Source organism: Haliotis rufescens, unplaced genomic scaffold (assembly GCF_023055435.1).
Source record: "Haliotis rufescens isolate VD_foot unplaced genomic scaffold, xgHalRufe1.0.p SCAF_11, whole genome shotgun sequence".
NCBI lineage: Eukaryota > Metazoa > Mollusca > Gastropoda > Lepetellida > Haliotidae > Haliotis > Haliotis rufescens.
Window position 1 is genome coordinate 35,055,119 of NW_025963791.1, and position 23,764 is coordinate 35,078,882.

The 23,764-nt window shown below is 39.9% G+C and overlaps 1 protein-coding gene across 3 annotated transcripts; it reads left to right on the top strand.

Annotated features, from left to right (window-relative positions):
* The first annotated feature begins 1,311 nt into the window (after positions 1 to 1,311).
* LOC124152276 lies at positions 1,312 to 23,500 on the top strand. Of its 3 annotated transcripts, none has more exons than XM_048392653.1 (5): positions 1,312 to 1,670; positions 20,062 to 20,133; positions 20,841 to 21,077; positions 21,911 to 22,022; positions 22,892 to 23,500. In XM_048392653.1, the coding sequence occupies exons 2-5, from the start codon at positions 20,073 to 20,075 to the stop codon at positions 22,896 to 22,898; spliced, it is 417 nt and encodes a 138-aa protein (XP_048248610.1). In that variant the 5' UTR covers positions 1,312 to 1,670; positions 20,062 to 20,072; the 3' UTR covers positions 22,899 to 23,500. The 3 variants fall into 3 exon arrangements, with proteins under 3 accessions (XP_048248610.1, XP_048248609.1, XP_048248608.1); XM_048392652.1 differs by having other exon boundaries at positions 1,313 to 1,678; XM_048392651.1 differs by lacking the exon at positions 1,312 to 1,670 and adding an exon at positions 15,231 to 15,544.
* Positions 23,501 to 23,764: the final 264 nt, after the last annotated feature.

Genomic DNA, 23,764 nt, shown 5'->3' on the forward strand with positions numbered 1-23,764 from the left:
ACACTTTTGGGCTGGGAGTTGTGATTTTGGTGTTTTGGGGGTCTTTGAGGCGTACCCTCTAAGCTCTATTGTATAATGGTGGTTGTAGAGCCTACAGCAGACCCCCTATGTGCTTTTCCCTGGGGGGTCCCATCATTTGGCTCTGTATAGATTACCCCCGGAGCCGCGTTTGCTGTTCTGTCCGGGCACCTTCGGGTTGACAGTCAGCCATGTTTAGCGTTTCCCAGCCCAGGAGTGTTCTCCAGTTCTCCTTGTACTTTTCTGTATATAAACCTGTGGCCTTACATCCAACTCAAGTCTTTGTGTTTTTTCTTGCAATGGTGCAGCATCTACTTCTGCAAAAGCATTATCCTAAAATAATCGAACATACCGTCAATAGCACCAACGACACCTGTGAAACCTGCAATGTTCATGAACGCACCCGTTTCTTTGTATTTCACGTACATGAATTTGGAATTTTTTGAATTGCGTCTAAATACGAGTCAAGACATTCATCATGTCATTGATGAGACTGCTGACCTTTGACTGTGATGGTACCAAGTCATCTCCATTGCACAATTGCATTTTACCTGTTGCGTAATAGCGCAAGGTAAAAGCAACTTGCAGCTCAGGGGCTATAGCCAAAATTCGTTCAGTGGGTGATCGCAATGAGTCTCCAACCAGATCAGTCACAAAAATGATTCCCGCTAACGAAATCTTTTGATTAATTCATGGCAAATGTAAATAGTTAAATCGTCTTTCCGTCCTAAAAATGTCTGAGGTGACGGCTGCGTTGTCGAGCGCAGCCATTTAAAATTCTTTTGACTTGGTGTCCTCTGGGGGGGACTCCTAACTTTGCCCACTCTTAGAGTAATCTTAAGTCTAAAGAGGCTTTATAAACTCTTAGACTTAAGTGTAACTCTTAGAGAATTCTAAATATTTTCTACACTAAGGAATAACTTTAATTCTGAGAATGGTTGTAACTACGGTAAGTAGAGATATAGAGGATGTGGGTGAAGGGTCTTGACATATAACTGTACGAACACCATTTATAGTGTACGCCATTTATAGTGAGTGCGTAAGTGTGGTTAACGTTGCTTTCAACGCTATGTCAGTTGCTGACCCCTATATTGTTATGTATAGCATATAACGGCATGTCAGTTTGATGTTGGAGGAAAGCCAAGCCTGAGGCAGGCTATAGACGGGTAACAGTATTGTTCTCGAGCCACTCTACCACACGTAACCAAATCGTCTGACTCAAAGCAATATATAGACAACACTTGCCTGTAATCCACACCATAATCGTGTCAGCGGCAATGTAAAGGTTCAATTGCGATGCTGCTAACCGTTGTTTGGAACAACCTTTGAACCTTGAACTGAGATCCATAATCTGTTGTCGCGTGATTCAAAACAACACTGCCAGCAGTTACCCAAAGCGTTTCGCAATACAACAGCTGTTACAGCAGTGAATACCACTATGTCATGTTGTTCCCGGATGTTAGACTAGTCGATAGAGACAGTGAGACGAGAACCAGACAACGACACCTGCTTTGAAAGTTGATGAAGACGTTGAGGAGTCGTTGGTGGTGACGTGAGCCACTAGTACTGTTGTTGCCGTAGATAACGACATCGCCGAACGCTCCAGCAAGTAACCCACGGGATTAACGAGGCATACTCTGCAGACAGTAGATGTGAGTTTGTGAGTATATAGATACAGATAAATTAAATGTATTTATTTAAAAGTGAAAGTGATGAGTGAGTTCGAATTAACGCCGCTTTTAACAGTATTCCCGTTATATCATGACGTGCCAGCTTAATGTAGGAGGAAAACCCGAAATGAAGCAGGTCTCAGTCGTTTACCAATTTGGTGAAACCCACGAGCACGGGTGTGGTGCTGACAAACCTAGCAACATAATCAGTGCGAACCGGAATTCGAACCACGACCACAAGCTTCTGATGTGACTAAGGGACGCAACTCGGCACAGGGAGTCCTGGGGGTAAAAGAGGCAGAAGGAGAAATGCGGATGGTTAAAGACTCCTATAGAAAAAGTGGAGTCGTTTAAAAATGACGGATTATGAAATATGGATGATTAATTTTGGAATTTTAAGTGTGTTTTATCATTTCATTTTAGATCTTTTATCATATATTGTCATTAATTCCACGTAAGGCATAACTACAGCTATAACCAGAGGAATGCAATGATCCTTGAGAATATTCCGGGTTGTGTCACAATTGCATTAATCGGTGCTCATGCTGTCAGTCACTGGGTTCACAAACAAAACAACAAATTCATACAGAAAATACACACACACACACCACACACACACACACACAACACAACACAACACAACACAACACAACACAACACAACACAACACAACACACACACACACACACACACACACACACACACACACACACACACACACACACACACACACACACACACACACACACACACACAATATTGACCAGTAACTAGGTCGTGTAATATAATTATATATTGCGTAATGGGGACTCCGACCATGCTATAGTTGATTTAAATTGTTTCCATAATTTTGCATAACAATCTATAATTGTGTCACTTTTACCTGTCCATGTATAAATATTGTTCAGAATGGCGAGTGAATTCTTGGAAGAAGGATTTTTTGGCTGGGTAAAGTGTCCTCTGATTACAGAATGGTAGATTTAATGTGCCGTAACAGTACTTATCACTCACTCGTGAAGAGATCACCCGATCAATAACAATACACCGTTATATAAAAAGTGTTTTTAATAACATCACGTGCAGAAGGGACTATTTTGGGCAATATGTAACAGATATGAGAAACGTGTTGGATGTGTACATAGCGACGTTTAAGCATGACGTGGGAGAAAAATCTCGATGTTTGGTAAATCAGCCCTACTAAACATCCACGGTTTGTCAGCACAATGCCCTAGCTGATGGGTTTCACCAAAGTGGTAAACGCCTGAGACCTGCATCACATGCGTTCCGCCCACATTTAGCTAAAGCGGTGTGATTTTGCTGAAATTCTGTAGTTCAAAGCTGCTTGAAACCCAAAGCACTGTCAAATAAACATAAGTCAATGGATGTGAAGTCAGTTTGAACAGTGCAGGTGAGGGAGCCCGTGAAATGGTCGACTCGTCGATTCATACGCCATGTGACATGACTGGAATTTCTTTTGAGTCAGCAGATAGTTTATCTGTTATGAGGTGGTGAAATTGGGTTTAACGTCGCGTCCAAGATTATTGCACTTATATAGCGACGTGCATGCACGTGTATGTGTGTGTGTGGCTGCTTGTACTAGTCCGGACTGATGCCGATTTATAGTGCTAGCTCACTGAGATACCATGCCGCAGTTTAACATGAATACCCCACTCAGACACAGTATACTGACTCCAAGCCGACCAGTCCTTGTTTTAGCCCCTTAATGCCGAGCGCCAGACAGGGTAACAACAAGTACAATCTTTTAACGTCTTTTTGTATGACGCGGCCCGGGATCGAACACTGGACCTTCCGCTCTCCGGGCGGACGCTTTACCACAAGACCACGGAGTTATCTGTTATGAGATTAAGTGTAATAACCGTGAAGGTACACCATTTGTTCAATTTCGGAGCAAGAAAGATTCACGACACGGAATTGAATCGGTTAACTGATATGAAGACGAAATTTCTACAATCTCATCAAAATCAGATCTCAGTGCCCGCCGCCGCTTCACGAAGATCCGGAGACATCCCATTAGAGGTCACGTCTGAACGACCTTTCCCAAACTTGAAACGACCAACAAGAAGTCAACATTGGCAGATCAGAAAGCAGCTTTCACAAGCTTTACGGCACTAGTTTCCAACTGACAATCTTCTTGAAACAAACTTTGAAAGCGGTAGCAAGAACTAGGATCTAATTTTAATCAGACTGACCACTTGGTCCAATCTGAGGACAATTTACAACACGAAGGTCAAGGTCGTAAGTATACGCGGCGATGACTGTTGTGATGATATTTTCATCGTAATGTTTTGTTTATTAATAATGCTCTGAACCTTTATGTGAGGCCAAGATGCTAGCAATACAACAAATCAAAAGTCTCTATTCTCTCTCTATTGTGAGTGAGTGAGATAGGTTTAACGCCGCTTTTTAACAGCATTCCAGTTATATCACGGCATGTCGGCTTAATGTGGGAGGAAAGCCCGAAGTGATGCAGGTCTCAGACGTTTACCTCTTCAGTGAAACCCACAAGCATGGGTATGGTGCTGACAAACATAGAAACATTATCGGGGCGAACCGGGATTCCAATCTTTATTTCACATACTGAAGAGGCCACAGGCCTATAGTACAATTTGAAGAATATACAATTTTATACAATTTATGTACATATCTCACCAAATCACCTCACGTCATTCCACCTCACATCTCAACGCAGTCACATAATTTCACACATACAGTACAATACCATACCCTGTAATTTCATAATTTCTATTTTACCATATCACAACTTGTTATATCATACAACATATTCTATAACATCATATCATATTGTATCATTATTATAAGATTATAAGATACCATTATCATATCATAACATACCATACATACCATCGTACCATATATCACCCCTATATCATATCACATTTCAACATGTCATATCACACAACACATTAGCAATTTCATAGCTTGTCCCATCATATCTTATCATATCATACCATATAATGCCATGTCATTCCATGCCAATTTATTTCATATAAATCAATCAATATTTATTCAACACTGGAAGACCGCAAGCCATAAAATATGTACACTAAAAAAAACAGTATTTACACAATTTCTATAATACACATAATATGTTGCATCATATTCCCTCATGTATCATATCACACCACAACACTTATCATATCATATCACATCATGTCATGTCACATCATATCATTTCATATACATATAACTATACTAAACCATTTGTAATATCACATCCCACAATATCATATGACAGCCTAGTAGTTTAATACCATTTCTAACTCTTTTGTTTGTAGTTTATTCATAAGGCAAATATCTATAAATATGTACTTAATGTATATACACAATAGTTTCCTAATACCAAGCAGATAAGATTATTCTTTCATAAGGTTCTGTCGGTATAAAGAGGCAAAATATATGTACATGGAAACATTTTGTAAGATACTTCTTTTTGTGTTTGACAGCAGTGTAACAAATTTAATAATATTAGGGTACCTGTAATAATAAGCTTGCAGATATTTTTTTCTAAGGTGTAAATACACTGGACATACTAGTAAGAAATGAAATTCATCTTCTACTGAGTTTAAACTACATAGATTACAGATTCTTTCTTCACGAGGAATGTTTACAAAGCGCCCTGTTTCTATTAAAAGGTCGTGAGAAGAACATCTAAAACGTGAAAGAGCCGTTCGAAATTTTTTAACATTAACTTTTGATAAATAATATTCCATAATTATTTCTGATTTAAACATTTTGTAATAAAAGCACTTGTTTGTTAGAGTCAATGATGCTGTCCAAGATTGTAAATAAATATCTTTTAATCTCTGGGTTAATGAAAGTATAAACATTGATTTGGAATACACATTTTGGTTTTGCCAAATATCACCAAAGCCACAACTGAAAAGTAATTCTCTAACACATGTAACCCAGTTTCTTTTCCCATTATTATCATAAACTATCATCATATTATAACACTTTTTTGGCAATCTATATGAGGGCATGTCGAAGTGATGCAGGTCTCAGACGTTTACCACTTCGGTGAAGCACGGATGAGGTGCTGACAACCTAGAAACATAATCGGGGCGAACCGGGATTCAAACTCACAATCATAGGTTTCTGGCGTACCCAAGGGACGCAACTCTGCACAGCGAATCGTGTCGCCTTAGACGACTGGGCCACCCCTGCCCCCCTCTCTTTTGAACGTATTTGTTCGCAAATCCTGCGATGGATCAGGCAACTGCAAACCTCACGGACTTGACCTATATAATACATGTACTATAATTATCATTATAGCTATCACGCCCACGACAGGATTATTCAATATATAGTGACGTCATCTGTTTTGTTCTTTGACGTTTCCATATTTGCTAAAGTGGGTCATTGACATTCGTTATGTGTTGATTGAAGTAAATGTTTCAAAGCCGATATTGTTGTTAACTTATATTTGATAAATTCTATCCTTTTCAGATATAATAACGGTAAAGCTATTTTTCAGGACATTATCACTGGCAGAAGATCTCGGTCTTTTCAACTGCCCTCCTTCGTCGGACAGTTAATGGAAGACCTATCCTTTCTGTACATGATAATGCCCTGAAAAATAGCGTTACCCTAATATTAATAATGCAGTATTACGATGCATATGTGGTGTGTCTATGCATCTATGGTGTTTTGTGAAATATCTGAAGTAGATTCTCTGTCTAGGAATAGAGAAGATGTTGTCGAGTCCGTTGCACAGTGCTTCCGACGCCACCTGAATGGCTACCTGATTCCAAAAATAGTGCCCCCCACATGTGATGTCATCGAATACTTTTTATAATGGTGTGTTGTTATTAAATGGGTTAGCTCGATTTGCCTTATAATACAGTACCACAAACCGTTTAAACATATGACAATATCCTATAATTTCTTATATGTTAACAAATACACCGGCGCAACAGCGCCCTGTAACGTCAGGGGTCATCGAGTGTGCATTAGAAGCTCCTCTGTGATCTCTTCACGGGTGAGTAAGAAATATAGTTGCTAATTAATATAAACACTTACCGCTAGATACCGTTTATATTACGCATGTACAGTAGAGTGCGGTTATAACGAACTCAAGGGGACCACTGATTTTAGTTCGATATAACCGTAGTTCGTTATAAGCATATATACAGCATATATACGGCACAAAATGTGTTCGTTAAATCCGTCAGTCCGTTTAAAGCGCGTTCGTTATAAAAATGGTTTACTATATTTCAAAACGTATTCAGCGAAGGGTAGCGAGTTGTGATTAAAACGGTATCTAACTGAGACGAGTTTGTTGTTGTTGTTGTTGTTGTTTTATTAAGAGGCCGCCTACTGCCTCAGCAATTTCAGCTGACCTGTCCCTCTTTGGGACTCATGTGTGTGAGTAGGGTACACATGTCTATTGTGAGTTTGGTATTCACAGAATTTCTGTTGATATGACTTCTATTTTCGTATATTGATATAATTTCATTTTTTATCTTTGGCTGTTCTGTTTATATTCGTTCGAGTAGCTGTCCATCTCTCAGTTTAGTTTGGTTGGCCTTCGCTATAGCATCTCTTGGTTTTAGAAGATCTACGACAGACAGCAAATCTAACAGCAATTCTTGTTGTAAGGACGAGTGTTGTGATGTATTTGTTCTCACTTAAAGTATTTCCTGGTGTGGTTGAAGTATCAAGGTTTGCAAAATATTATCTAATTTACTTTTTCCAAACGCCATGATACACATCGCCTGAACTCATAACGAAATCAATACAATGCCACAAACTATCAATATAATGCCACATACTATCAATATAATGCCAAAAACTATCAATATAATGCCACATACTATCAATGTAATGCCACAAACTATCAATATAATGCCACAAACTATCAATATAATGCCACATACTATCAATATAATGCCACATACTATCAATATAATGCCACAAACTATCAATATAATGCCACATACTATCAATATAATGCCACAAACTATCAATATAATGCCACATACTATCAATATAATGCCACAAACTATCAATGTAATGCCACATACTATCAATGTAATGCCACATACTATCAATATAATGCCAAAAACTATCAATATAATGCCACATACTATCAATGTAATGCCACATACTATCAATATAATGCCAAAAACTATCAATATAATGCCACATACTATCAATATAATGCCACATACTATCAATATAATGCCAAAAACTATCAATATAATGCCACATACTATCAATATAATGCCAAAAACTATCAATATAATGCCACATACTATCAATATAATGCCACATACTATCAATATAATGCCAAAAACTATCAATGTAATGCCACATACTATCAATATAATGCCAAAAACTATCAATATAATGCCACATACTATCAATGTAATGCCACATACTATCAATATAATGCCAAAAACTATCAATATAATGCCACATACTATCAATATAATGCCACATACTATCAATATAATGCCACATACTATCAATGTAATGCCACATACTATCAATATAATGCCAAAAACTATCAATATAATGCCACATACTATCAATATAATGCCACATACTATCAATATAATGCCACATACTATCAATATAATGCCACAAACTATCAATGTAATGCCACATACTATCAACGTAATGCCACATACTATCAATGTAATGCCACATACTATCAATATAATGCCAAAAACTATCAATATAATGCCACATACTATCAATATAATGCCACAAACTATCAATATAATGCCACAAACTATCAATGTAATGCCACAAACTATCAATGTAATGCCACATACTATCAATATAATGCCACAAACTATCAATATAATGCCACATACTATCAATATAATGCCACAAACTATCAATATAATGCCACAAACTATCAATGTAATGCCACAAACTATCAATGTAATGCCACATACTATCAATGTAATGCCACAAACTATCAATATAATGCCACATACTATCAATATAATGCCACATACTATCAATATAATGCCACATACTATCAATATAATGCCACATACTATCAATGTAATGCCACAAACTATCAATATAATGCCACAAACTATCAATATAATGCCACAAACTATCAATGTAATGCCACAAACTATCAATGTAATGCCACATACTATCAATATAATGCCACATACTATCAATATAATGCCACATACTATCAATATAATGCCACAAACTATCAATATAATGCCACAAACTATCAATATAATGCCACATACTATCAATATAATGCCACATACTATCAATATAATGCCACAAACTATCAATATAATGCCACAAACTATCAATATAATGCCACATACTATCAATATAATGCCACATACTATCAACGTAATGCCACATACTATCAATATAATGCCACATAATATCAATGTAATGCCACATACTATCAACGTAATGCCACATACTATCAATATAATGCCACATACTATCAATATAATGCCACATAATATCAATGTAATGCCACATACTATCAATGTAATGCCACATACTATCAATATAATGCCACATACTATCAATGTAATGCCACATTCTATCAACGTAATGCCACATACTATCAATATAATGCCACATACTATCAATGTAATGCCACATTCTATCAACGTAATGCCACATACTATCAATGTAATGCCACATACTATCAATATATTGCCACATACTATCAATGTAATGCCACATACTATCAATATAATGCCACATACTATCAATGTAATGCCACATACTATCAATGTAATGCCACATACTATCAATATAATGCCACAAACTATCAATGTAATGCCACATACTATCAATATAATGCCACATACTATCAATGTAATGCCACATTCTATCAACGTAATGCCACATACTATCAATATAATGCCACATACTATCAATGTAATGCCACATTCTATCAACGTAATGCCACATACTATCAATATAATGCCACATACTATCAATATATTGCCACATACTATCAATGTAATGCCACATACTATCAACGTAATGCCACATACTATCAATATAATGCCACATACTATCAATGTAATGCCGTCAATGTGCCTGTGAATGCGTGTGTCATTACGCTAATTTGTCCGTCAATGTGCCTGTTAATGCGTATGCATTACGTTAATGTGTGCGTCAATGTGTGTGTTAATGCGTGTGTCATTACGTTAATTTGTCCGTCAATGTGCGTGTTAATGCGTGTGTCATTACGTTAATTTGTCCGTCAATGTGCGTGTTAATGCGTGTGTCATTACGTTAATGTGTTCGTCAATGTGTGTGTTAATGCGTGTGTCATTACGTTAATTTGTCCGTCAATGTGCCTGTTAATGCGTGTGTCATTACGTTAATGTGTGCGTCAATGTGCCTGTTAATGCGTGTGTCATTACGTTAATTTGTCCGTCAATGTGCGTGTTAATGCGTGTGTCATTACGTTAATGTGTGCGTCAATGTGTGTGTTAATGCGTGTGTCATTACGTTAATTTGTCCGTCAATGTGCCTGTTAATGCGTGTGTCATTACGTTAATGTGTTCGTCAATGTGTGTGTTAATGCGTGTGTCATTACGTTAATGTGTGCGTCAATGTGTGTGTCATTACGTTAATGTGTGTGTTAATGCGAATGTCATTACGCTAATGTGTCCGTCAATGTGTGTGTTAATGCGAATGTCATTACGTTAATGTGTTCGTCAATGTGTGTGTTAATGCGAATGTCATTACGTTAATGTGTTCGTCAATGTGTGTATTAATGCGTGTGTCATTACGTTAATGTGTCCGTCAATGTGCATGTTAATGCGTGTGTCATTACGTTAATGTGTCCGTCAATGTGCCTGTTAATGCGTGTGTCATTACGTTAATTTGTCCGTCAATGTGTATGTTAATGCGTGTATCATTACGTTAATGTGTGCGTCAATGTGTGTGTTAATGCGTGTGTCATTACGTTAATGTGTGCGTCAATGTGTGTGTCATTACGTTAATGTGTGTGTTAATGCGTGTGTCATTACGTTAATGTGTGCGTCAATGTGTGTGTTAATGCGTGTGTCATTACGTTAATGTGTGCGTCAATGTGTGTGTCATTACGTTAATGTGTGTGTTAATGCGTGTGTCATTACGTTAATGTGTTCGTCAATGTGTGTGTTAATGCGTGTGTCATTACGTTAATGTGTCCGTCAATGTGTGTGTTAATGCGTGTGTCATTACGTTAATGTGTGCGTCAATGTGTGTGTTAATGCGTGTGTCATTACGTTAATGTGTCCGTCAATGTGCCTGTTAATGCGTGTATCATTACGTTAATGTGTCCGTCAATGTGCGTGTTAATGCGTGAGTCATTACGTTAATGTGTGCGTCAATGTGCCTGTTAATGCGTGTGTCATTACGTTAATGCGTGCGTCAATGTGCGTGTCAGTACGTTAATGTGTCCGTCAATGTGCGTGTCATTACGTTAATGTGTCCGTCAATGTGCGTGTTGATGCGTGTGTCATTACGTTAAGTGTTTAATTGCATATTAGCGCTGACTGCATATTCCCTTGCCTATCATTGGAATGGTACAACCCAATAACAATACGAATGTATAAAATAGGCATGAAAAACATACACAAAGCCTTTTGTTACATGTATTTCAAGTTGCATCTTCCTTTACTTGACACACTTCCAGTGAATGCAAGTTTGTGTAGCAATGTTCTTGTTGTACATGACAAACTGACCCGAGGTAGAATAGGTCTTAAGCAACCTATGCTTGCCGTAAAAGGCGACTATGCTTGTCGTAAAAGGCGACTATGCTTGCCGTAAAAGGCGACTATGCTTGCCGTAAAAGGCGACTATGCTTGTCGTAAGAGGCGACTATGCTTGCCGTAAAAGGCGACTATGCTTGCCGTAAAAGGCGACTATGCTTGCCGTAAAAGGCGACTATGCTTGTCGTAAAAGGCGACTATGCTTGCCGTAAAAGGCGACTATGCCTGCCGTAAAAGGCGACTATGCTTGTCGTAAAAGGCGACTATGCTTGTCGTAAAAGGCGACTATGCTTGCCGTAAAAGGCGACTATGCTTGTCGTAAGAGGCGACTATGCTTGTCGTAAAAGGCGACTATGCTTGTCGTAAAAGGCGACTATGCTTGTCGTAAAAGGCGACTATGCTTGCCGTAAGAGGCGACTATGCTTGCCGTCAGAGGCGACTATGCTTGCCGTAAGAGGCGACTATGCTTGTCGTAAGAGGCGACTATGCTTGCCGTAAGAGGCGACTATGCTTGCCGTAAAAGGTGACTATGCTTGTCGTAAAAGGCGACTATGCTTGTCGTAAAAGGCGACTATGCTTGCCGTAAGAGGCGACTATGCTTGCCGTAAGAGGCGACTATGCTTGCCGTAAAAGGCGACTATGCTTGTCGTAAAAGGCGACTATGCTTGTCGTAAAAGGCGACTATGCTTGCCGTAAGAGGCGACTATGCTTGCCGTAAGAGGCGACTATGCTTGTCGTAAGAGGCGACTATGCTTGCCGTAAAAGGTGACTATGCTTGTCGTAAAAGGTGACTATGCTTGCCGTAAGAGGCGACTATGCTTGTCGTAAAAGGCGACTATGCTTGTCGTAAGAGGCGACTATGCTTGTCGTAAAAGGCGACTATGCTTGCCGTAAGAGGCGACTATGCTTGTCGTAAAAGGCGACTATGCTTGTCGTAAGAGGCGACTATGCTTGCCGTAAAAGGCGACTATGCTTGCCGTAAAAGGCGACTATGCTTGTCGTAAAAGGCGACTATGCTTGTCGTAAGAGGCGACTAACGGGATCGGGTTGCAGGCTCACTGAAGTGGCTGATGCATGTCATCGATCTCAATTGAGTGGATCGATGCGTATGATGTCAATTACTGAACTGTCTGGTCCAGACTCGATTATTTACAGACTGTCTGGAATATTGGAATATCTGGAATACTGCTGAGCGCCTCGTTAAACAAACACACAAGCAAACATGACAAACTCCACCTTCCTTAAACCAGCCATTGTGAAAGCCCATGCGGATTTTGAAAATTATATTCTTTCTACCCTTCTCGACCTTAGTTTGTATCGATATTCGTCTTCAATTTATTTTCTCTCTACATACTTCTTTAACTTACAATCATATATAATCCCTTGGTTGTTGCAGTTTAAATAACTAACCACTGTTTGATCTTAGGTCAAGTTAATCCATGTCATTTATCCTGGCTGGTCATAAGACGAATTAATCCTCTTCGGCTCTTAACCTCTTAAACCTGTACAATAAACATGCTAAGTACACAACGCCCTAATCCTTGAACGTGTACAATAAACATGCACAGTACACAACGCCCTCATCCTTGAACCTGTACAATAAACATGCACAGTACACAACACCCTCATTCTTGAACCTGTACAATAAACATGCATAGTACACAACACCCTCATCCTTGAACCTGTACAATAAACATGCACAGTACACAACGCCCTCATCCTTGAACCTGTACAATAAACATTCACAGTACACCACACCCTCATCATTGAACCTGTAAATAAACATGCACACTACACAACACCCTCATCCTTGAACCTGTACAATAAACATGCACAGTACACAACGCCCTCATCCTTGAACCTGTACAATAAACATGCACAGTACACAACGCCCTCATCCTTGAACCTGTAAATACACATGCACAGTTCACAACACCCTCATCCTTGAACCTGTACAATAAACATGCACAGTACACAACACCCTCATCCTTGAACCTGTACAATAAACATGCACAGTACACAACACCCTCATCCTTGAACCTGTACAATAAACATGCACAGTACACAACGCTCCCATCCTTGAACCTGTACAATAAACATGCACAGTACACCACACCCTCATCATTGCACCTGTAAATAAGCATGCACAGTACACAACACCCTCATCCTTGAACCTGTACAATAAACATGCACAGTACACAACACCCTCATCCTTGAACCTGTACAATAAACATGCACAGTACACAACGCCCTCATCCTTGAACCTGTACAATAAACATGCACAGTACACAACGCCCTCATCCTTGAACCTGTAAATAAACATGCACAGTACACAACACCCTCATCCTTGAACCTGTACAATAAACATGCACAGTACACAACGCCCTCATCCTTGAACCTATAAATAAACATGCACGGTTCACAACACCCTCATCCTTGAACGTGTACAATAAACATGCACAGTACACAACGCCCTCATCCTTGAACCTGTACAATAAACATGCACAGTACACAACGCCTTCATCCTTGAACCTGTACAATAAACATGCACAGTACACAACGCTCCCATCCTTGAACCTGTACAATAAACATGCACAGTACACAACACCCCCATCCTTGAACCTGTACAATAAACATGCACAGTACACAACACCCTCATCCTTGAACCTGTACAATAAACATGCACAGTACACAACACCCTCATCCTTGAACCTGTACAATAAACATGCACAGTACACAACGCCCCCATCCTTGAACCTGTACAATAAACATGCACAGTACACAACGCCTTCATCCTTGAACCTGTACAATAAACATGCACAGTACACAACACCCTCATCCTTGAACCTGTAAATACACATGCACGGTTCACAACACCCTCATCCTTGAACCTGTACAATAAAGATGCACAGTACACAACACCCTCATCCTTGAACCTGTACAATAAACATGCACAGTACACAACACCCTCATCCTTGAACCTGTACAATAAACATGCACAGTACACAACGCTCCCATCCTTCAACCTGTACAATAAACATGCACAGTACACCACACCCTCATCATTGAACCTGTAAATAAGCATGCACAGTACACAACACCCTCATCCTTGAACCTGTACAATTAACATGCACAGTACACAACACCCTCATCCTTGAACCTGTACAATAAACATGCACAGTACACAACGCCCTCATCCTTGAACCTATAAATAAACATGCACGGTTCACAACACCCTCATCCTTGAACCTGTACAATAAACATGCACAGTACACAACGCCCTCATCCTTGAACCTGCACAATAAACATGCACAGTACGCAACGCCCTCATCCTTGAACCTGTACAATAAACATGTACAGTACACAACGCCTTCATCCTTGAACCTGTACAATAAACATGCACAGTACACAACGCCCTCATCCTTGAACCTGTACAATAAACATGCACAGTACACAACACCCTCATCCTTGAACCTGTACAATAAACATGCACAGTACACAACGCTCCCATCCTTGAACCTGTACAATAAACATGCACAGTACACCACATCCTCATCATGGAACCTGTAAATAAGCATGCACAGTACACAACACCCTCATCCTTGAACCTGTACAATAAACATGCACAGTACACCACACCCTCATCATTGAACCTGTAAATAAACATGCACAGTTAACCAAAGCCTCACCCATAACTCCGCGGTGTAGCTAGGTTATGGCCGAGAGCGGCGTAAATAAATACCCGGAAGACACCATTCAATAATGTACTTTTTGTGAAGCGGAACAGCCTAAACACATATACACTATGCACTGGTGCGTTTCAAAATGTAGTTCTGTCTCGCTACGGCAGGTGCAACCTTGGAAACTTCACATAACATACTTGGATTGTACCGGGGCTGTTGTACACCCACTCATGTGTACAGATGTGTACAGATCAGACTGACAGACATTAACAGATACTGAGTTGATCCGGATGGCCAGAAGCGTGATCGTGGTATCCGTTATGCGTGGTTAGAGTTGACGGTATACAACAGACGACGCCGGACATATTACGTAAACAGGCGACAGCTTGAGGCGGACGGGAGTTGTGAGCGCACCGGATAGGTGAGAGTATGTGTGAAGCATGATGGTGTTCCTGGTCGTGTTGTCAGTAACGGTGTAGTAGTCGTGTACAGGGACGTTGTTGTAGTAGGCACATAAAGTATATTTGTATGTATAAATCCTGTATATCCAGTAAAACCAACCGGATTAACTACTTTTCAGATGAACTAGCTGTGTATACGTGGTCGTCGTTATGACAAATGTGCTCACAACGTACAACGTAATCACGATTAGGATATTATGTAGTGTATGTAACGAGAGAACATTGATTTGTGTGTGTGTGTGTGTGTGTGTGTGTGTGTGTGTGTTGGTACATGTGAGTGTTTGTGTGCGTATATGTGTATGTGTTGTTTTGTATGTGTAGGTAGGTAAATCACAATGTATGCCATTATGTAGTGTATGTAACGAGAGAGCAATGATTTGTGTGCGCCTCTGTGTGTGTGTGTGTGTGTGTGTGTGTGTGTGTGTGTGTGTGTGTGTGTGTGTGTGTGTGTAGGTGGGTAGGTAGGTGTATAATTGCAATGAGAGATATGACAAAGCGGTAATAATTTAAGGATTGATATTGTGAGTGTGAGGGAGGTGTGTGTGTGTGTGTGTGTGTGTGTGTGTGTGTGTGTGTGTGTGTGTGTGTGTGTGTGTGTGTGTGTGTGTGTCATTGATTGCTTGTTTATAGCTAAGACAACAAGTAACAACAAAACACGTAAAGTTCTGCATTATCCATGTTCTAAAATTAAGTGATATCTTCCAATATTAATCATAGCAATGTATATTCTAATACAACTTATATGAATCATGTGTGGTGAATCACTTCCAATAACAGTGGTACATTGTTAGCCAATGAAAGTCCGTGTATGTCCATGTATGTCACTGCAAGTCAATCTTGGCCAGCTCCGCTCTGTTACTATTCGGTGTGGAGTAATGTTTCTAAGTGGCAAATCAGCGCCGAGGCTTCTATATTCGAAGTTAAGAGCGTGAGCGAAGCATATCTAATATCTGTGTCTCGAAAATGAAGAAATCGGGCAGTTTCGAATGGAAATGAAAGAGTACGCGCAATTACATTGTTGCGGATAAATAATATAACCTGTCATTTAGTGTCATCTACACTAAAAGAAGGAGTACATCGGAAGGGACAGTAGTGTTCTGTGTGAGTTTTCCTTTCTAAAGATCAGATTTCCGAATCGAGTTGGCAAACAAATGAAGCCGCATCTTTTTAGAAACCTGCTTGGCCTAACAACCACCAAATTCTTTTTTAAAAGGCCGCTTATGTCTTCCTTTCATCGATGATTTTTAACGCGGAGAGGTATCGTATCAGATCAAACGATCTGATTGTAATGGGAATGTCAGATAATAATGCTTTGGTCTGAAACAAAATGTACTCGAACCCTCGAAATCTATACCCCAGAACATGATTGAATCGCCATATTAAATGCAAACATGTATATGATTATCTTTTGGATGGACGATGCATATATTTACAGTTACCTGTATTAATAAAAAAATGTCATTGTCTATATCATAGACTAACGCTTAGTCTCTGAATATATATAATTTGGATAGAAACAAAGAAACTCCATTTAAATTGAAAGAAGTCCCAGTGAATTTGTGGAAAATCTAGACTTGCTTCATTTAGGGCTTTTGCATTACAGAAAGGGCTGGCGGAAGGGAAAATAATATGGTCCAGGGACTGTGAGACAGACTATCTATATCATCATGATACCTTCTATGTCCATTATTTCTATTGGCTTCCTGCAAATTTATTTTCACGCAGGTCAAACTTTCATCAGATGCAACAATAATTTAACAGTGAATTAGGAAACATCATCCAATGTAGTTTTATTCTAGAAGTCAGAATACGACCATTCTCCATGACAAGTTAGTTCTGTATATGGCCTTTGTAATGACAGATTATACAGAAAAACACTCAAACGATTATATTATCATAAATCTCAACGAAATGTCAGTGATGCAACGACAATTGGAAAAGAGTGAGTGAGTGGGGTTTAACGCCTCTTTTGACAGGATTACAGTTATATCACACCGTGTCAGCTTAATGTGGGAGGAAAGCCCAAAATGATGCAGGTCTCAGACGTTTACCACTTTGGTGAAACCCGCGAGCACGGGTATGGTGTTGACAAACCTAGAAACAATCGGGGCGAACTGGGATTCAAACCAACAATCAAAAGTCCTGGGGTTCCCAATGCAATCGGAGAAGAGGGTGAACCTACACGTACTGTGTGGAGGAGTGTTCGGTTCTCCTATTATCCACATGTTCAGCAAGTAGAATCCAGTGAGGCACGACTGTATGAAAATGGCAATATTAAATATTAAACTGCCTAATACATTGTTCTCCTTCAGACTTTTCATACTTACTTAACGTCTGTAGTACACATGACAATGTATTCTGGCACGTTGTTGATTAAAATTGGAGGTGTTTACTATGCATGTTAAGTTTAACGTCAAACCAGTTGCCATGGGTCATGCAAAGCTTGGCACGCTATATTTACACGACCAAGGCAACGCAACCTATGCATAATGTATATATGTCAGCTTGAGCACGGTGGTTTTATGTTTATACATCCATATATGCAAACAACACTGAATTAAATATGTTTCTAACACACTCTCAATGGGGTGCTTCTGATATGATATACACGTTCACTTTTATTAGATAGTCCGTTTGAAAATATACCCACCGTGACAATCCAGTAAACATTGCAACAGTTATCAAACACTATTATCCATTTTGACTTTGGATAAAATCAATTAAGCAGGCATACATGACCTCAACAGGAAATGAATTAAAAACAATGTGTTTAATCATTACCAGAACCGCCTCCGTGGTCTAGTGGTATGGCGTTCGCACGGAGAGAGGAAGGTCCGGGGTTCGATCCCCGACCGCGTCACACCAAAAGACGTTTAAAGATGGTACTTGTTGTTACCCTGTCTGGTGCTCGGCATTAAGGGTCTTAAACAAATACTGGTCGGCTCGGAGTCAGTATACTGTGTCTGAGTGGGCATCAGTCCGACTAGTACAAGCAGCCACACACACACACATATGTTCAAGCAGGTCGCTATTTAAGTGCAATAATCTTGGACGTGACGTTAAACCCCATTTCACCTCACCTATGATTACCAGATAACCCTGGAAGGTAGTCGTCATACAGCTTTGTGAAGAAGAATGTTTGCTTCTCTTATTTATCCTCACTAGAATGAACAATGAAATAAATACCACATTCAAATGCTAATAAGACGTATAAGTCTAGAATCTAAAAACGTGTACTGAATTTGTATACCTTCAAAGACTTCGATGAATTAAATAGGCAATGCGATATGCCACAATATCATGTATCACCTGTGAATGAATAATTTACAGACTGAAGAACATTAAAAGATAAATATTATGTTCTCATGCGTAAAAAAACCGTGTTTAATATTCGTAAAACAGTAACATAATTCAGTGAAGTTGAGCTACCATTTATTCTCTGGTTTCCACAAGACAACATCGCAATAGAACATCATGTTCTCAGGGTCTATAGGCTTCGATATAACCGTTTTAACAACCTCATTACGACATACAGTAAACTACGGTTATAACGAACACGCTTATTACGAACTGACGGATATGTCGAACTAACTTTTCAGTCCCAACTATTTGCCGTAGTTATGCTGTATATATGCTTATAACGAACTACGGTTATAACGAACTAAAAATAGTAGCTTTTGAGTTCGATATAAACGTAGTTTTCTGTATTTTGAAGGGCCGGTTTTCAATGTTGTTACCGGGACGGATACACGATGACAAGTAGACAATACATTGAATGCACATTAATTGCATTCGTATAAAAATATATGAAACAGCTATTCATACTCCGAACATTGTACTCTCATTATCCTCGATAAAAGGAAAAGAAAGTGACAAATACCCAAACAACCAGTCCTCACGAATCGTTGCACATTTTTAATGATGTCAGCGGGGTGTTTGGGAAGTCGGTGAGCATATGACAGCAATAATAGACGCTATAAAGTAAGACACTATAAAACTTGAAGCAAAAGGACAAAAGCCTTTCGAAATTCAGAGACCCCTCAGTGTCGACGCCATACATGACATGCGTATGTAAGGAAACCTTACAATTGTAGTCTGTGGTCTACTGGACGGAGTGTCTGCCCGGGGAGAGGAAGGTCTGTGGTTCGACACCCTGTCGCGTCAAACAAAAAGACGTTCAAAGATGGTACTTGTTGTTACCCTGTCTGGCGCTCGGCATTAAGGGTCTAAAACAAAGACTGGTCGGCTCGGAGTCAGTATACTGTGTCTAAGTGGGGTGTTCATGTTAAACTGCGGCATGGTATCTCAGTGGGCTAGCACTATAAATCGGCATAAGTCCGACTAGTACAAGCAGCCACAAACACATACACAGGCATGCACCTCGCTATAGAAGTACAATAATCTTGAACGCGGCGTCAAACCCCATTTCACCTTCGCCTCACCTGATCCGTTTAGTCTTCCAGTGTTTCTGTTTCAGCATCTCCGACCATGACGCCAGGGAGAATGCTGATGTTTCCACTTGTTGTTATTGTGTTTCCTGTGGCCAAAGGTAATGCGACATTTGTTTAAACCTTTAATCGACCTATCTTTTGTCATTACAGTAAGCTACGTTTATAACGAACACGCTTATAACGAACTGGCGGATATAACGAACTAGTTTTTAGGTCCCTGCCATTTGCTGTATATGTGCTGTATATATGCCTATAACGAACTACGGTTATAACGAACTAAAATTTGTAGTCCCTTTGAGTTCGCTATATAGACTAATAGCCGTAGTTTACTGTATTGTCTTAAGACATGAAAAATCTCTAATACTCAAAACACCCTTAAGACCAAAACTAATATTTAGAAGAATAAACCCAAAGAGCAATCAGGGTTTATTGAAGCTGACGGTTTTACTTTAGAACTTTGTCAGGCGTATCTTCTCTGGGGTATTTCTAAAACCGGTTTGTTTGTTCATGTTTGTGTAGCCATGCATTAATACTCTGTGGATTCTATCCTTTGTATCATGGAGTGTAGAGATATGTCGGTTCTATTCTTTATAAGAAGCTTAAATCCATTGACTTCTGGGGGCTGTCGGGTAGCCTAGTGGTTAAAGCGTTCGCTCGTCACGCCGAAGACCCGGGTTCGATTCCCGACATGGGTACAATGTGTGAAGCTCATTTCCGGTGTCCCCCGCCGTGATATTGCTGGAATATTGCTAAAAGCGGCGTAAATCCATACTCACTCACTCACCATTGACTTCTTGTGCGTCAGGTCAATCATGCAGCTTCAGTGAGGTTCCGGGACAGAAGGGGTCGGACAGCCTGTGGAGTGACACGGCGACCGACACGAGCCTGAGTGCCTGCAAGACTCTCTGTAACACGACTGAGTTGTGTATAGCGGGAGAATTCCTCTCCACCACGAACACGTGTCACATCTACCTGGTGGAGACAAACCTCACTGATCAAACTGAGGCGGTGTTCTTTCAGTGGGCCTGTAACAAAGAAACCAGTAAGTATTTGTTGTACAATATGTGTTAATATTTGATATACACAACACACACACACACACTACATCTACCAAGTGTACGGGGAGTACGGGTGGCCCAGTCGTCTAAGTGTGCAGAGTTGCGCCCCTTGGGCACGCCAGAAACCTATGATTGTGCGTTCGAATCCCGGTTCGCCCCGATAATGTTTCTAGGTTCTTCAGCAGCATACCCGTGCTCGTGGGTTTCACCGAAGTGGTAAACGTCTGAGACCTGCATCACTTTGGGCTTTCCTCCCGCATTAAGCTGACACGCCGTAATATAGCCTGCAACCTCGGGGTATCGCGGTACTTGTCATTTACGCTAAACGGAACAAAATGCACACACTAACCTTTATGATTACTCGTGTTCTCTATATCAAATGTCATTCATTTTATCTAACAATGCATGTTTTACTCATAAAAGTTCATTATTTACATTAGTAGCTCCGAGTAAAAGCCGGGCCTCGCGTTCTGTTTGACAAGGGAGAGAACTCCATCGTATCGCGGTACAGAGAAAAGTTGTGTATGGAGGTCCGAATTGGACAAAAAGAGGACATAATTCTACCAACTACTTGGTATGATCACGCCAGATATCTGTGATTTGTCCAGACAAGTACAAAGACAGCACAAGAAAAATTCTAAATGTGTTATCAGTTATAGGTATTCAATGTACAACGAAATACGGTTATTACGAACTAAAATTAGTGGTCCACTTGAGGTTGCCATATATATGGAACGTTTCGACTGCCTCTGTGATCATAGCGCTGTTATCTATCTACAACATGTCGTTTTTTATATTCGTATGTCGAATGTTTCAGATGTTTCAGACGGATTCCCTGTAGCTTTGACAGTGGGATTAGTCGTCGGTGCTGTGGCGCTCGTTGGCACGACAGCAGCAGTTGTCGTAGGCGTCAAAAAATATAACAATAGGTCAGTAAATGGACACTGTCAGGAACCAGGGTGCAAACCAACAACTGTCCGTCCGTCTGTCCGTCTTACTGTCATTTCACGGCTTGCCTCTCTGTCTGTTTTAAACCAACTGCCTCTTGTTAATGTGTCTTAGATAATCACAACGTACATTGTATTTGAACCAGTGCTTCGACCTCAGTGGTGAAGACACTGTATTCTGGAGTACTTAAACGAAATAATATCAGTGCATAATATTTATTGAGCTGATGCGATGTCATCTCCGAACACATAGAACTCTATGGTTACACTATAAGTGACAAATGTTCACATTTCTTTCCGACTATGCACACATTCCTTCTGACTTTATATGTTTGCATAAAGATAAAACTTCAGTCAACTTCAGTATGCATGAAGGGGCGGTCGGGTAGCCTAGTGGTTAAAGCGTTCGCTCGTCACGCCGAAGACCCGGGTTCGATTCCCGACATGGGTACAATGTGTGAAGCCCATTTGTGGTGTCCCCCGCCGTGATATTGCTGGAATATTGCTAAAAGCGGCGTAAAACAATACTCACTCACTCACTCAGTATGCATGACCAAATCATTTTATACCTGTATCTAAATACATTTTGACAGAAGTACGGTCAAACGTTTCCCAATCGGACATTTTGTACCTATCTCTTGAGACCTACAGCGGGTACCCGGGTAGGATCGGGTAATAGGGAGGTGGGTACCCGGTAGTAAATTTGGACTAGTCCCAGCCCTAGTAACAGCAAGTACCACCTTGTAGCGTCTTTTGGTATGACGCGGCCGGGGAACACGGGTTGAAACACCATGTCGTCGTGCGTCACCCTGCGAATCACAACAGCATCTGCTTCCCTTTTTATTTTCCAGACAATGACAAAACCGAGAGCGAAGGCCAAGATAAAAACTTCACGAAAGTCTGCCACAGCCCCAGCCGATGAAGAAGAAAAATTGAAATCGGACAGAGAAAGTATGAAGAAACCGACTGGCGTTTTTTAAAAAGAAAATGAATAGGTTCAAAGGAAATATAACGAAAGGCTCATATAGCCTTTAATTAACAAGAATGGCAATTTTAGTTACTTACTATATTTCTGAAATGAAAAAATAGTGTTAAAGGTGTCTGAAAGAGGCGATGTGACCGACCGATATATATAAAGGGAATATGTCTAAAAAAACCTTGATGTTAAATCAGGGAATATGTATAATACCTGAAAAATTTAGGGATTATGTATATTCCCTCAGAGAATCAAACATTAAATATATTCCCTGAAAATTTCAGGGGTTATACATATTCCATGTAACATATGTATATCTTTTATATCATATATAGCTTTTATTGTTTAAAAGTAAAACAAGAATATATAATAATATGTCATAAATATTATGGAATACTGTAAGGGACATTCTCATAAATGCCCAAAACACGAGAATGCGAGATCGCGAGAACGCGAGATTTGGCCAAAATCTCGCATTCTCGTGTTTTTGGTACATAGCACTTTTTGTCAGAAGTCGACAAAGGGAGAATGCGACATTTGGACATGATGCAAAATCTCGCAATCTCGCAATCTCGACTTGTCAAATTAGGCCACAAAAGCACGAAATCGCGAGAACGCGAGAATGCGACATTTCATTATCTCACGATCTCGCGTTCTCGTGTTCTCGGGTTTTAGACGCTGTCCGTGCGCATGCGTAATATCATAAGGTCAAGGCGCATGCGCACGTTAGTAGTCCTTTGGTCATGCT

Excerpts from the sequence above, each read along its gene's own strand:
- LOC124152276 (XM_048392653.1), top strand. The coding sequence starts at position 20,073 with ATGACGCCAGGGAGAATGCTGATGTTTCCACTTGTTGTTATTGTGTTT. Across the intron at positions 20,134-20,840 it reads TGTGTTTCCTGTGGCCAAAG|GTCAATCATGCAGCTTCAGT; the intron begins GTAATGCGACAT and ends CTTGTGCGTCAG. Across the intron at positions 21,078-21,910 it reads GGCCTGTAACAAAGAAACCA|ATGTTTCAGACGGATTCCCT; the intron begins GTAAGTATTTGT and ends CGAATGTTTCAG.